The 16,672-nt window shown below is 47.1% G+C and overlaps 1 protein-coding gene across 2 annotated transcripts in view; it reads right to left on the reverse strand.

Moving 5' to 3' along the window:
* The window catches only part of sema5a (sema domain, seven thrombospondin repeats (type 1 and type 1-like), transmembrane domain (TM) and short cytoplasmic domain, (semaphorin) 5A), a 78,214-nt gene that overhangs the window by 55,173 nt on the left and 6,369 nt on the right, over positions 1 to 16,672 (reverse strand). For both annotated transcript variants that reach the window (XR_015099047.1, XM_086102325.1), the window contains exon 2: positions 929 to 1,138. Coding sequence is in view for 1 of the 2 variants with exons in the window: in XM_086102325.1 (XP_085958451.1) it covers positions 929 to 1,073 (145 nt within the window). In the remaining variant the exon portion in view is untranslated. The remainder of the gene's footprint in view (positions 1 to 928; positions 1,139 to 16,672) is intronic.

Raw genomic sequence — 16,672 nt, forward strand, 5'->3', positions numbered from 1 at the left:
AACAGGTAGGTGGTCACTTATGTCATTAATGAGAAGTCCACTTTCCATTTTATGATCAATCTTATTTATAAATATGTTATCTATTAATGTGGCCGCATGGAGCGCATTGTGTCCTCATCAAAGGAGCGTCCTTGCTTGAAGGCAGATGTCTGCACACGTTACCTCTCCTCCGAGTCAATTTCTCCCAGGATGAAATGCAATGCGATGATCTGACTCGGAAGCTTACGGGAGCGAAAACAGCTCAATGCTACTCCGTGCTGTGCAGACAGAGCCGCATTGATTGTAACGGATCTGCTCAAGTTTAGTTGTTCGTCGTAATGAAAGATGAAGGCGAAAGGACAGTGAAATTGGACGCGTCACGTACGCATTACAAAAGTTGCATAGCCAAGTAATAAACAGAGACGCCTCAATGCCTCTCCTATGTCAGAGGAGATACTGGAGTGGCATTCAAAAGGGAATACATGAACCAAACGAGTCAGACGTTTGCACTTTGCTGCTGGGAGACAGGTGTGGGGAATAAAAAGTTGGTATCGATGCAGCGTGATGGACATTCACACGCTTGTGTGTCCAAAACACAGAGTCATCGAAAGAGATGTGTTAAAAAAAAAAGTAATCAGAATAAAACTGTATACTAAAGTTTCAATGGTAGATTAAGATTTGGACGTTTTTGTATTTTTCAGGATGACCAACGACATTCACGAACAAAGAAAATGCTTTTTTCTTTTTTTTTTTGTCAGACTATGCTCAAACAGTCAACAAGCGTGCATTGTTGAGTCATTATTTATCAGATCCGCCAGCTGATTCCACAACTTATCATGGGCGGGGACCTTGACGTCACTCTCAATCCGGCCCCAGATGGCAAACGGTGAACGATTCCACAACCGTATCGGCATCCCGACTTTGGGATGCTTTCAATGTGTTTTCTTACCCGAGTGGGGGATGATCGGGTGCTCCGTTTTGTGACACGGCGACTCGGGGAGCAGCACGGGGCCTCTCCTCCCCGCCACGCCACCGCACCGCAGCAGCAGCAGCAGCATGCACAGTAGTGCATGCTGGCTAACAGGGCGTCCCATGGGGGCCTGGGCTCGGCTCACTTCTCCTCAGGCCTCGGGGGGCCAAGAGCATCGGCGAGACACACCTGGAGACCAAAAAGAAGAAGACGTATTTGGGTTAGAAAGAAGCTTCCTCTCACATTTAATCAAATCAGACTGCTGGAAAGCTTCCTCCGCGCTCGCAACGTATGATCCCGGCTATCACCTCGGATTCCGTTTGGGAGATAAAAAGCAGCACAGATATATCCTTGGACAAAAAAAAAAAAAAAAAAAAAAAGATGGGAGAGCAAAAGTAGCGACAAAGAGTGGTCGAGATTTTGTCACCAAACAGTCTTGAGTGAGCCCCGACGCTTATAGATCACCCACTGTTTGCATCACGTCAAGCAGCACGTGTGCGAGTGTCTTCCAAGAAGTTCAAGTGCATGTGGCGGTCTTATCTCTGACACACTTAGCTGATAATGTGTGCATGCATGTTTGTTTCTTTCATTTCGTCTCTTTCCTTATAAGCAGGCGTTCATTGAATCCTTCGTCATTGAGGTTGGACTTTGCACTGGGGGCAGAATGACGGGGATTTATTTGCGTATGAAACATGGTAGAAAGAACCCCATGGAATCACAATACCTGCGACCACACTTGACCTGCTACTTTCAATCAAATCTAAGCACGGCCATGAGGCGTAAGCGGCAGATTTTCGATGCATTTCTGCCAGTCGATGTGCCAAATGCCGTGGACGGCGAAGGCTAATATAAAGCCGAACAGTCCGACAGGTTTTCTCGCCCCTCGATTGTCGCACGTCATGATGACATTCGAGCCATTCTTGCATCATTAAGCCTTCGAACAACAAAGCGGTCGGCACGATTGCCGCTCAATTGTGAACGATCTCTTTCTTTGCAGGAGCAAACTGATGAGCAGTCTAGACCGTCCACATCATTGCACTTTAATCATTTATGTGATGCCATTACCAAGATTGATTCAAGAAGCGCGGAATACAAGAATGCGCCTCCCGGAGAGGAGTCTTTATTTCACGCGGCCATATGGCAGGGGAAGAAACGGAACGGGTTGTGCAAAGCAATCAAGGGGGCGGCTTCAACTAATGCGTTGTGTTGCCAAACTTGTGGTGCTTTTTTGTTATTTCAGTGCAAGGCAAACTGGCTTTTCTGGTGAAGTCCGCTCAGTGGCGGAGTGGGTGGGGACAGTGCTTTGTGAAGCAAGAACACAAAATTCCTTGGTCCATGAAAGAACCGGAGGTGTGCAACTGCAACTTTTCCAATAAGCAAAAGCTTGATCCAAGAAGTGTTGGTTCCACAAAGGCAGTAAACTATCGTCGAATGGCAAGAAGAAGAAGTCGAACTCTTCTCCTCTCCGAGGTCTGAAATCAATTCAATTCAAGGCTAAAGCGTCTTTGCTTCGGCTTCCCTGTGTTGATTTGATTTTTTTCCTTGAACGCCAACTTCACCCTGCCTTTGAAATGAATCAACTCACATCTTGACCTTGGGGGTGACGGAATTAAGGTCCGGAGCAAAAGCCACAGCAGGGTGTCGCCACGTGCTTTTTCATTACCGAGAGAGAAATGTTTAAGCACCTGTCATCTGCTCAGGGGAAAGTAAGCTTTCTCTCGCTTTTTCCCTTTCATCTCAACAGTCACATTCGGCTGGTTTCCTCGGTAGTCTTTAACTTCCTTTTCCACGACAAAAAGACAACTTCCGCACAGGCAAGGGAGCAAGACACTTTCGTGAGAGAGGCGGCTAAGGTGGCTCCATCCAGTCTTTCAAGTGTGAACGTTTTGAGAGTGGAGGGATCTCCGTTGCGCGGTGTTAAATGCTGCCGTTAACGTGGCCGCGGCACTCTGCCGGTGTGCCAGTGAGCCACTCGCACTCGCCCTCCGCATGCTGAGGCGAAACGGGACGAGTGAACTGGAATGTCTCAGTTGACACAGCTGTGTCGCTTAAGCCGTTGCCGCCCCCGTCCCGAAACCTCCGTCGACTTGTTTTGCTTCACCGTGTACATTTGCATCGTTTCTCATGGGTGAAGTACTGCTGATCGATCGGGAAGCGTCATCTTGGTCTCATGACGTCAAACATGCGAGCAGCGTCGTGAACATTTGGATTGAGGTGGGAAACGTGGTTGAAGAACCTTTTTGTGAATTTTGCCCCGAAGCTTTTGCAGATGGTCGAGGCGCGTGCGCTTTACTGCATATGAATGCACAGCCAGATATTTAGGTTGACAGACAGACATTTCCATTTAGTTTGTACATCGGTAAATGAGTGAACAGAAATGCGTTGGCGATATGCGCGGCAGACGATCTTGACGTTATGAGACGTGGTGACATTTGATTAGGTCATCGAAAGAGCCAACAGACAGGCTGCGTGTTTATGTCGAGATTATTTGTGTCTGCGAATGGGCCGCTAGATGTCGACAATACGGGTGCGCGGGAAAGGACAGAGGGGAAAAGTCCCCGGTCAAGTTCTTCCAGACTGAACTCCTGCGGCTTTCATCGTACATCCTCCTAAAGTCATCTCCGGCGGAGCCCATTTTGTCGTGAGCCACGACTGGCCCTGGAGGAGAACACGGGGAGCTTTTTACACTTTTAGGCTGTCTAAAGTCTCAAATCATCTACAAGACCTCCAAGCTCTCCCTGCTCGCCTCCCATCACAGCTCCACTCGGACTTTGTTTCACAACCTGACAAATACGGAAGACGTGCACGCGGGAACAACTCCAGGGACGCTGCGATGGATCACCCGACAGCAGCGAAGGGCACGCGACTGTGGAGGTTGCTGTACGCGATGTTCTCTTTTTAAAAATGCTTCAGGATCAGCGTCGGTCGCGATATGTAATCCTGCAAGCGCAGAAGTCGATTTGGCTGCGCTCGCAAACGTGCATCGTGAAACCAAACAAAGCGGCCAGCGCAACACAGCAGCTCCATGCAAACATTAGCAGTTAATGCACCCCCAGACTAATATCGCGGCAAGCTCTTCTTGACTTAAATGTTTAGCTCGCTCAAATTTAATTGCGCCGGGTTGTTCATCTCCCTTTAGTGCAGTTCCTTTCGGAGGAAAGCGCAGCGGTTACACAATCGAGGATGTTTTCCTCCGAGCAAGCCGAGGAGCAAAAATGCAAAACCCCGCGTGATGGAGACACGATTGGTAACTTTATTCCACTCTGCGCAAGAGGCACAACAAAAATCATGCAATGCGAAACCCGCATGATGTACGGGTTGCTTCACGGCACCTCCGGCTGCTCAAAGCAAAAAAACGAGGCGTCGGCGAACCAATCAATTGAATTCTTCCCGCAGTAATGAGGATCATATTAACACCGCTATTGACTTGGTGGATATGGATGACACGATATATCATCAAGAGCCTCCTGCATAAATGTCGGCTTTGTATTCATGACCAACACACGGGACCGCCGGCGCGCAAACAAACATCTCAAATGTCCAAACACACACACACACACACACACACGGGAGTGCGAGGCCGAGGTCGCACCTCAATGGCGATTGATGCCCTGCACCCAGACACGACACACACTAGTAAAAATCCACCCAGACTTTGTTTAAGGCCGCAAAGCACAAAGAGGCCAGTGAGGAGTTTGAGTTTGCATGCGCATCTTCTGTCTGCGCATTTCTTTGGCAGCGTGTTTGTTGATGTCTGTTTGTACGGAGGGATTTTGCCGCTTGTAGTTTGCTGTTATCTGCCGTCTGCTCTGATCAAAAACCATGACCGTTTCGAAAGTGACTCTTGGTGGAGTCAGAACCTTTCCAATAAATGCAGCAAACAACCCAAACAAGCCGCTACTGCGGACACCGACATTTCCTGCATTCACACGCAATTTCCGAAGGGAATTCCAACTTCTTGTCAGGAGTGCCACTGCAATTAAACACCGCAGATGTCAGGAGACCTTTCATTTCCAGCGTTAAGAATATAGTCCGGTAGTCTGCCATTGTTTTTGCTGCCATCTGACTCATTGCTTGGCCGGGCAAACAAAGGGGCCCGTGACACCACCATCTATAAAGCAACCGCATCTTGCGACTTCACACACGTTGCAATTTCATGTGCATCATCTACAGGAAAATCCAAAGCAGGAATAAGTAAAAGGCACTTTGAATTCAAAATACCGGTTGTCACGACAACTCATGTCAACGTGCTATGTCTCTTCGTATGTACAGCTTGGTAAATAAACATCCCAACCCCTCTTTCGGCGCTCATGTCCTGCTTGTGCTGTACTTGATGACACCTCATTCAAGCAGGCTCATCAAAACATGGCAGCGAGGAGGACCGAGTGATGATGATTATCTTCATGTGTCGCTAGCCGGCAAATGACGTTTGTGCGACCCCTCCTCCTCTACCCCCTGCCCCCAACATCAGAGGGAAAATTAATTCCGGGAAAAAATGTCTGTCCAAGAGTGGGATTGAAGAGCTCTCTTGGATCAGATGGCCCGTTTGTTTCACAAACAGGCCTTATCTGTTGTGCCCAGTGTGGCTTTGGAATCACTCATCAAAGACAAGCACTTGGTCTTTTTTTTTTATGTACTTTTTCCATCCCTCAAACACAATTTCACTCTCCAGCTTTCGTGACAATGCGCATTCGAGCTTATGTGAGCACGTTTGAATCAACGCAAATGTCGGCCGCTTCAGTCGGATGCCCACATTGGTTCCAATCTGTTTGCAAATGTGAGGTTCAAGTCAATGAACACACACACACACACACACACACACACAAACTAACCACTCGCTCGTTTAGCATTTCCCCACCCTGAGGCCCATCCAAACCCTCAAGTGGTTCACAAATCGCTCTTATATTTACTGAGCTCGCTTTCTCTCGCTGAGGTAGTGGTGGTTAGCGTACCTGTGTGTGCGCAATTCCAGATAAGGCAAAGAATTTAACAATAAGCAGCGTGTGTGTTGGGGGGGGGACGTGACAAACATGACCGTGAAAGGCTCTCACGCGTCACTAGACAGCAATTACAAGCATGGCGTGGCCCTGCCTCGGTGACTGCTTGAGGAACTTCAATATGACCTCAGACTAAAACCCATTACAGCAAGTGTGACGGGGGCTCGCTCGGCTCTTTCAAGACAAACTTTTTAAAATTTCTTTCCCACTTCTTGTTAATTTAGAGGTTAGCGGTGTGCTCTCAGAGTGCCTAAACCCAACATCAAACTTTTTCAAAAATATTTTGACACATTGATCGAAAACCTTGTAAACGTGTGAATCGACCTCCTCCACCCAAGATGCTGCCGCTGCATCGGCTATCCGAGACGTGCCTGACAACACCGCGTCAACCTGTGAAAAATCCAGCCGCTGACGGAGTGCTGAGACGGTGGCTCCCGACCCAAACCCTCAGGCTGATGTCAGCGCGCTGCTTCTCAATGCCAAGGGAGGGGCGTTCCCGGTTGTCACAACAAGCCCAGAGGACAATCCCCTCGGCCAACATCGCGCCTCTGCTACGGGCACAAGGTAACCTCTATCCAAGCAAAACAGGTGTCAGCCTGTAGGGTGTCCTGAAATATTCCAATTACATTTCAGCATGTTGCAACACAATACCGAGACGACGCTGCAGCCCAACCACCGCCCCCCCAGATATGATAAAAGTAACGCTGCAGGGCCACAGGCACCTTTAGAATTAGAACAAAATCGGCCTGGTCTTGACGACTCTTCAGTATTAAGTGGCGAAGATAAACGTGATTGAGCAAAAAGCCAGATAGTTTGGATATTACCACTGTAAATGGAAAAAGGCGCTTGACTCTGACCAAAATGACGCGGAGCACGCCTTGCCTACTTTCACCGCTTGGATGATGAAACGAATTATTGAGCAGAACTGCAGTGGGGAACTTTCTAACTAGAAAAGTCAACAGCAAACAAACATTAAATCAGCCCCACACGGGGCTGCGGCGATAAGGGAACATAAAGCCCACCTCTGCGCATGGTGACATTTTTAAAGCTTAATTACATGCTTGGCTAACGGGTAAGTGAACGTCTCACCGGCTGCAGAATTACACTATCACCGTCTACAGCTGGGAGCAGGCGCACATCTCGGACGGATTTGCCAGCCACACATGCACACCTGCCTTCTCCCCCGGCGTGCAGAAAACGCAAAGCAAATGTTGCAGGCAAGAAAAAGACATGGCCACAGGCCGGAACGCAAGCAGGGCTGAAATCCTACTTCGATGCCAAGGAGACTTGCGTTCAATAAAACGAGAGTCTTTCAAGGCTCAGAGCTCTCTTATTATTATTATTATTTTTTTTTTTTTTTGCAAGGAATACTCTAAATGACCAAAATCATCAATTATCAATTACATGAGCTTCTGAGGGTGTGAAATATATGAGAGCGAATAATGGATGGCATTCCTTGTGGATAAATGGTTGGGTGTCTTTCATTACACTTCCTTGATGGTATAACATGGGGATGGGTAGTGATGACGAGGGCCCCCGGCGGGCATTTTAGAACCTGATATATGAGTCGGCCCCTCCGTTACATCTTTTCGCAGGGCCCAAATTTTTCTGGCTGCTCACTCGGGTGTCGCTGTAAATGTAAAATTTTCCCCGCTTAGCAGCGGACAGACATTACAATTGACACGGGTGCAATTTTATGCCTGTGCCACGCTTCGAAGAAATATAACAAGAACCAGCTAACTATATCCGGGACTTTATTAAAGCAATTAAAGTAAATGGTGGGATGTAAAAACGGTTGGGTCCTGAGAACCCCCTACCAACGTTGACGACACTCTTCTGATTTATTCTTCTTCATTTCGCTGCATGTATCTACCCAGAATCACTTAATTGGCCCCCATTATAGACTGAAGTAGGAGAGGTTGCCACCTGCACAGATCCAGAGAGCCATGACAATCTAACGTCGCTTTATATTGTGCGCGCGTATATTTCCATTTTATCAGCCACTTCATTGGTCAAACCTCAAGGGAGACTCCAAGCAAGCGCAAGTGCTCTGTCATTAATCTTCCCGCACGCTGCCTGCAATCAACACATCTGAGCTAACAAGCTCATCCGATGGTCAACATCTACAGCTCAGCAATTGGCTCGAAAACAACCACCACCACCTTTTCAGCGGATTAAAAAAAACAAAGAAACAACATCACATATTCTTCAGCGCACATAAAGGAACCTTGGATAGGAAGTGAGCCATAAGGAAGCTGCCTTGTGGAGTGCGCTATCGGAGGAAATGTGGCAGAGGGGAGAGTAAATTAGGTCTCAGCTCCAGTGGAACCGATTAATTAGCTGACCGCGTTCACGTGGACTGTGTGCCTGTGTCTGTTGAGTCGTAAATTGTCCCATTAACAACAGAGACTGGCGCAATCTCCCAACGTTGGAGTGCTAATGAGCGAGATTGCTTGCGTGCGGCTCTGCTCGAGTCGCCGCCGCCAGAGAGCTGTCTCCCATGGGTAACGTGGGGCGAGAGGGGTGCGGAGTCGGAGACGGAGCCTGCGGACGCCCGCCGTGGTCTCATCTCTGCCAGACCACGTCAACAGATGTCAGAGCGTCGAGTCTCGCCCCTTCCTGCTGCTCGCGACCCGGGCGCCTGGAGACCATTCGACGCAAAAGCCACATTCTTTATTGCCATTTTGTCTCCTTCCCTATACGAGGGCAATAACATCGTCCAAACTATGGATGAACTCTTTTTATGTGTCTGGCTTCACTCGGGCAGAGAGAAAGAGGAGCATAAACGCTTTCATTGTACTGTACTTGATTTCAGTCGTGTGATACAAATTGGAAGCACAGCAGCACAGCCAACTGATTTTACGTTATGAAGATACATAATGGGCCAGAACTCTCTGGGCTGGATTAACAATGCGAGGATGCCCAATTCTTAGACGTATTCACATTATGTCTATTTATTCAGATACGTTTAACTGAACAACTCGTGCAGGGCACTTGCAAACCACTTTGTGCTATGACACCTACATGCCGCTGAACAGATTAGCTTTGAAGAGTGACTAAATCCCGTTTCTCCATCTGGTAGGCTAATGACTGATTGCATTGTGCCAGTTGAAATGTTTGATGGATGAGGGATAATGCTCCAGTCTTGTTTTCCTGAAGAAGGCCTCGAACACTTAACTCTAATTGATGCTTCATCTTACCAAGACATTCTGGACAATTCTGCTTCCAACTTTGTGGGAACACTTTTGGGAAGTCTTTTTTTTTTTTTCCCTGGCATGACTTTGCCCAGGTGCGCAAAGTACAGAGTGAAGCCATGAGAAAAAAAAACAAAAACTCAGAGCCTTGACCTAAACTCCTTCGAAATCCCCTTTGTGTTGAACTAGAAGTGAACTTGTGAAGCCGCCTCACATCCACATGCATATCTGTTCAGAGTTGGACTCTGCAAGCCTATGCAAGTTAGTAATTTACAGTATGTTGCCGCCTTATTATACCTTTGCTGATTACAGAGTGCAATAGTCCGAAAATATCCCTCTGTCAGGTGTGCTATAGTGACAAACACCCGACTGAGAACAGCTTTCTCCATTTAAAAAACAAACAAAAACAAAGGTGTCCTAAATAAACATGTTTTTCACAACTTGATACTGTACATTGCGAAACGGCGTCTTTGGGGGCCCTTCCAGAATAAAGTCGGCAGCATATCTTGAGGTCCACATTCAAGAACGGCCAGATAATAAGCTTATTTGCATGCCGCGAAAATGCAAGCCAGTGAATTACTGCTGTGTCTTTGAAATTCAAAACCCATTAAACAGAACTTTTAACATCAGGGCAGAGTGATTAGGAATCTGCCGGGAGGCCATAATTGCATTTGCTTCCGTGCGCTGCCCAGCATAGGCTGCTTCAAACAACGCTCTCGGAGGGGAGAGGGCAGCAATCGTGAAATATTGACATTAAACTGCATCAAGGTGTCTCTGTAAAAGTTTTCTCACAAGGATTGATTGAATTACATTTCACTTTATGTGTGCAGTTGTACACTAATGCAAACTACAAGCAAGTAATAAACACATTATTGAATTGATACGGTACATTGCACTCCCTATTTAAAGTGCACTACAACACACTTTTAGATGACACAAATGCTTTGGCCGGAAGGTAAAAATCCGAAAACAACACGACATCATCAGAGTAAACGGGCGTTGAGTTGTTTCACACTTGTCTCCCCTTCAAGTCCTTCGGCAACGCCTCGTCATGCAATTACTGATGACGCAGCATCAGCGGCAGCACTCGGGCATTCGGTAGTTTGCCGGAGGACACGTCGACGCGGTCACAAGGGTTCACGATGGAACCCGCAATCTTGAGGTCGGGAGATGACCGCGACGAACGAAGCCATGCCGCCCTCTCATCATCAGGCCCGTAAGGCGCAAGCGCGCTGGAAAAGGGAGTGGCGGCAAACTCGGGAGTCGGGTTCAATTGGGGTGCCCTATCAAAGCAGCATGAGTGACATCTGGGCTATGGAAAAACTCTGAGGCTGAAGGTGTCATTGTTGCTGATCCCGCCACGTGTCACGCTGCACTCCGACTAATCACGTTTCACTTGAACGTTTCCGCAGTGTCTCGCGGTGATCGATGACACCGTGCCCTCCTTCGGAGGCATGAAGCAGAAAGCGTGAAGCGCACACTTAATCCACTCTGCTGCCTCGCGCTAAATCATCACAGTGCCACACCGGGTGAAGCGCTAGCACGCGGAATGTAAAGTAGGTTTGATTGAAAAGGGCCACACGGGTCCGATAAACACGTATAGGAGTCAGTTTGATTATTTGTCGATAGAAAATGAACCCGGATTGTCGCGTGGCCTCACAGGGACTGAGTGGTTTGTTTGTTACCTGGCAACAATGACAAATTCATTAATGTGTGGCTACGTACGTACTCTATGTACCACACTTGAAACCTGAAGTTTACATACAGTGCATACAAAGTCAGATGAGCTTTCTTTTCCTCACTGTGTGGCATAAAATCAGTCAACACCTTTTCCTGTTTTGGGTCAATTAGGATTTGGGAAATTGTATTTGTTAAATGCGAGGAAATTGAGAGATAGATTTGAAAAATAATTGTCACTACTTTCGTGAGTACTTAAAGTCAAAAGTAGAAAATTGACTCTAGGATTCTCCCCCAGTGTGTGGATGTCTGATGTTATTCACCGTGGATCCAAGGAAGGGAACATTTTCATCAGCTATGCGCATAATTTCGGGTTTAGCGGGCCGGCTCAGTCCCTATCCCTCGCGAATAGCCCATGCGTAGTCCACTGCGTACCGTATATTCATCATTCCGAGTTGGAGTGGGTTGTTTATGATGACGACTTACTATTTCATACACAATGTCACCTTTTGAAGCACCCTTGTGGCAGAATTGAAATTAACTATCAAATAATTTATACGGAAATCGTGTTCAGCATACGGACATGCACACATATGCCCATACACAAACGCACACGCGTGCACACACAAATAGGCACACATATACACACGCACGCACGCACACACACACACTTGCCGGCAAATTCTCATGTGCCTTTCAGCTCTAATTTCAAATCACTGTGAGAAAATTGTCTCCCCTCACAGTTTCAAACAAATGAGACTCAAAGAATTCATTTGTATATATATTTTCCCCTTGGAACCATGTACCATAGTGTGCTGTCAGATTACCAATAAATCAATCCATAATCAATCATTATTGTTCCACCTCACATTCATCCGTCCATGATCTGAACCACAGTTTCAAACAAACGAGCATGCGGCGTTCACAAGGAGCCCTTGAAAGAGCAGGTGGCTGTGTTTGGGAAGAGGACTTCAGACTTCAGGTTCAAGAAAGTCGGAAAATCCAACACAAATGAGCAGTTTGCTATTTTTTGTTTGTTTGTTTGTTTTCGGTGACTTACGTCCTGTCATCCGAGGACATACGCATCAAATTGCGCACAAAAGCAGTGGTCTTGGTGCGCATATGCAACAGTATCGAACCAATAGTTTTGCAGCTCCACCGACTTCCCCGGAGTCGGTTCAGGGAGTGTCGCAGAAGGCAGCGTAGATCGCTGGGACGGGTTTAATTTAAGATTGGAACCTAAATCTGTTGCGAACCACTGAGCTGTTTCGTGACGCCTCTGCTGGCTCCACATCAAAGCCGGAGAGCACCACTTTTAGCTGCGATGCGTTCACTCGCATTCTATGTTTAGCTTTTACCTCCTCTTGCTGCTCCAATTAAAAATAAAGACGACCAGAGTTAAGCCCTCCCCACCACGATACATATTCATACGGCGCGCACTCCAGAACAATACAAACAAAACAAGGCTAATTAGATTTTGGCCAATATTCTCATAAATGAGGCAGGTATTGATTTTGTTGACATGCTTCGTGCGTCATTCGATTGCCGGAACGCTGGACCGGCCCCAAAGCATGATGGGGCATATTTGCTGTGACGTCTGACCTCTAGTCGTTACTTATGCCCTGGGGTCCATCTGGGCTCGACTGGAGGCCCAAAACAGATGTTTCTTCAGGCGTGTGTGTGGTTTTGTCTGCGCGGTTACTGATGGAGCTCAACGCTTGTCTGTGCAGGGTGCCCATGTGTGTTTTGTGTGTGCGCAGCTGTGGACCTGACCCAAATACATCTCTTGGAGATGAACAGCCTCTTTGTGCACCCCCCCCCCCCCACCTCCACCCTAGTCACTTGTATTACAATTTGTATTGGCACTACTTAGTGCATATTTAAATGTCTCTTCCGATGTGCCTGAGGTTTTTGTGTTTGTTTTAACTTTGAGACTCGCCTATTAGAGGAACCCTTTCCTTTATTTGTACTGCGGAGTTTGCTGGCGAGTTTTTTTTGCAGGTATTCCGGCCTCCTCATGGCTGTAATGCATGGTGGGTCAATTGAAGACAGGCTCAAGCAATCCCACGACCCAAATCAAGACAAAAGATGGATTCATAATGGTTGAATACTTTGCAGAAAAAGAAAAAACATCTTTTTAAATTATCTGACCATCCATTTTCTCTTCCGTTCATCCTTGTTAGGATTGCGGGTGAGCTGCAAACTATCCCAGTCAAGAGGGGGGTAAAATCGGCTGCCAGCCAATCATGGGGATCCATTTTTTTTTTTGTTATTTGCTGTACTGTGTTTAAACATTTATAGTTTGCAATAATTTGTAAGTTGTCGTTTTCTGTATCATTTTCTTCAAATTGTAGGGAAAAAAACAGGCCTGGAAAACAAGCATTTGCATCGTAAGGAAATATACTGTGGGTCTATGCAGGATTATTATTATTTTTTTGTCGATTCTTCTTTTCCCCTTATCTGAGTGAAGTAGCTGAATAAATGGCCTGCAGACTCACTCTGATCTGCTGGAAAAAGAAAGAAGCAGAGGCCACTGGGTCGTCTTGGGTCACTTGAGATCGATCACTGGTGCGCAGCCGATTCGAATGAGAAAGAGAGAAGAAGAGTCAAACGGATGACGGAGACTTAGGTGGCCAAAAGGATGAGAAGAGATCAAGCAAGCGTCAGGAGAAGCGGCGCTTAAAAGAGCTTGGGCGGGAACAAAATGAGTCGTCAGACAATGGAGGCGATTAAAAGAAGATGGGTTCAGGTGGAAAGAAAGAGATGCCTGGAGAAACGGGAAGTAAGGATTGGCTGAACACCCCCCCTCCCCCCACTCCTTCGTATTCCACACTCCTGTCAATGCATGCGGGCTTATTGAGGAACCCGAGCGGGAGACGAAAACGCAGGAAAGCACATAAGAGGTGGTCAGCCACAGCTGGAAAAGCAACAATTGCCTTCTTAAAAAAATGGAGAGGAAACGCCACGCTGAGTAGGGGCGGCTGCATGGGGCGAACGCAGCCCGGCCGGCCTCTAGAAAATCCTCCCTCGTTAACCACCTTCGTTCCTGCACAGTTAGTAATAGCCTCGTTCAACAGACAAGAAAAAGGATGAATATAAGATGCAAAGTGGCAGCGATGCTGTTCAAGTGAACAGCGTTACAAAAGCAAAAGATTCCACAGTGAGGTTGGCGGTGTGCGATGCGGGATGTGCGCGCGTCGTCTCGGATCATGTTGCGCGTCCTCTTTGCGGCGCGGCTGTCGCATTGGCGGGCTCGTGAAATGAAGGCTCCTCCGCAGATGTTGCGCTGTTTGAATTCAACATGTTGGGGAGCCTTCCTGTTCTGGACCGCACGGCACAGTGCACGTAGCGACTGCGATGGAGTTGATCATCCGCGTTCAAAGTAGTGAATCATTTTGGATGGCGCCCGTGAGTGGGTGCTTAGAATCTGTTGGACACAAATTCGAGGCCTTTTTTTTTGTTGAATCAATTAAATAACTATCAAGGTGATAAATGCTTGACTAGACCATAAATCTCAGTTCCTCGGTACGTGTGAGCAGAGTATTTGGCCGTCTCGGGTCCAACATCGGGGGACGTCATAAAGGCTTTCGTCGATGAAGGAGGGAAATTGCAAAGTCTCGCCTATTTTCTTTCCTTTTCAGTTCCTCATAAAGTCGAGGTGTCTCATTACCGCGGATTTAAAAGACTGCGGGTCCATTGTGAAACAAGCACGTGGCCGCCGCTATTTTTACAGCGCGTTTTCCAGCCAATTTACAAGTGCCCGAGCCTCGTCAACGTCTGCACTTTTTCTATTAGCCCGAAGGCCCTGGGTGCCTCATACAATCGTGTTATTCTTCGGAGGCCGTCCAAGTGTGCGTCTGCGTGTTGCGACTACGTCTGGTGGCGATAAAAACAGCAGAAAGCACATCAATAATGACTTAACGATCCCCCTCCACCCTCGCCTTTCGTGATGACGATGGAGTTTTCCATCCACATGTGGCTGGCAGGTGTACTCCGCACCATCTAAGTTAGTCCGAGCAAAAAAAAAAAGTCCACTTGAACCGCGGTGCCCTGATGGTAACCCCCCCAAGCCCCATTTACTGCAAAGTAAAGATGGCAGCCCTGCGCCTGAATTTATCTTCGTGGCACATATGCTTTCTGGGCTTGAAGCGTCGGTGGATTCGTTATCCCGTCAAGTTTCTTTTTCGCTCAAAGAGTGATAAACGTGCGCACGTGGATGTCTGACAGCTGCAACGTGTCCTTTTCGGCGTCACAATGCGTAGCACCAAAATACATAAATATTTTTGTCCTTTAGGTGGAGTCTGCACCAACATTGGCAGCAATTCTTCTCCGCTCGTTTCACATGTTAAGTAGTAGCCAACAAGTCAAGTGCGAGTTTCCACCCATGAATGAATACAATGGGAATTGTATTTCATTCTCTGATCTAAAACCTGTATGAGTTGCAATTTCGAGAAGCAAACGCCTGCAAAAAAATAACCGAATGCCATCGCACTAAGACTAGCGTCGCTCCTTATTTTTATGCTTTGAGTGGCCTGAAGGTAGTTCTGAGAATGAGGATGAGTGGTAGTTTTGTTTTTGTTTTTTTTATGTGGCAGTGATGTGAGTGTTGGGATGGAAATGGTTCATAGGAAGCAGGAAAATATTTTTTGATGCGAGATCATAAAATGGCATACTTGACCCTGCACCCTGACCTATCTCCATCAAACGAAGGGGAAGAAAAAGCATTTACAGCCCTCTTGGGATGCTTGGAGTGCCGCTGTATCGACTTTTCAGTCTTGAGTGACGCAGCGCGTGGGAGACAAATCATCCCCTTCTTTAGAGTTTGGAGAACGCTTTGATTCTTTGATGCATTTAGCGCAAGGTGTGTGACAAAGCATTTTTTTGTTGTTGTTTTGACAAAGGACGATAACATTTTGAAGACTGATTACGTGTGTCACATGGTGTTTTTTTGTTGTTGTTGTTGTTAACGCCGTCCATATGAATGTTTCAAGCAGTCAACTGTGAAAGGGATTGATTGCCACGTGTTCAGCCGGTATAATAAGGTGCTCCAGTGTTTGTGTTTTTAAGAGGAGGTTAAAAATTGCACTGACACCGTGACCGGCAGCACCGCGTTACTTACGGTACAATTATTGAATTCGAAAAGGGGAGACTGAAGGAAATAGATCCTCCGCGTCGGACCTCACTCAGCATCTCAGCTCGAGTCAGAAACAAGTACGAGAGACTGCTGCAACTCAATCCATTTAGTCGTCCCGATATATTGACTTTTTCTCAGCTTTGCTTATTGAGGTTAGCGAGGCTTGTCTGGTCAAAGAACGCCGCTAATGATGAGGAGCAAAGGAGTACCGGTAACATTTGGTCTGTGCATTAACACTGAAGGGCAGCAGAAGAGTCAAGGGACGGTTCAGATGTGGTCAAGCTCAAGTCAAAATAGCCTGAGAAAGTGAAACTTGAGCCTTTGTTCGCAGCCTACGCAGACCTCAGACTCTGAATTTCAAAACGGGATGCACAATGAGTCATTTGTTGGGATGGGCAGTGTGTGATTTCTGTCTTTGAATGTGCGTTTTACTGAACGTTGATCGACTTATCCGTTGATATGCTCTTCGTCAGTCCCTGTGGACTCATTATGTAACGCGACAGGCTTCAATGTTCCATTCTTGTTTCGGGGCATGACAAAACCACATCAAAAATCAACGACGCTCACTATTTTTCTCCATGTAACGGCAACTCATGCGGGAGCCGTCTGGCTCCGGAGAGAAGTTTTAAACACTCCCCGTCCGTCCCAGCCGGGCTGCGGAGGCAGCGAGTCGGCACAATTCGGCGATAGTCAAGCATCAGTATGGATGGGGAATAAGATC

Source organism: Hippocampus guttulatus, chromosome 21, assembly GCF_054856545.1.
Source record: "Hippocampus guttulatus isolate MCC_2025c chromosome 21, RoL_Hgut_1.0, whole genome shotgun sequence".
In the NCBI taxonomy this organism is placed as follows: Eukaryota; Metazoa; Chordata; class Actinopteri; order Syngnathiformes; family Syngnathidae; genus Hippocampus; species Hippocampus guttulatus.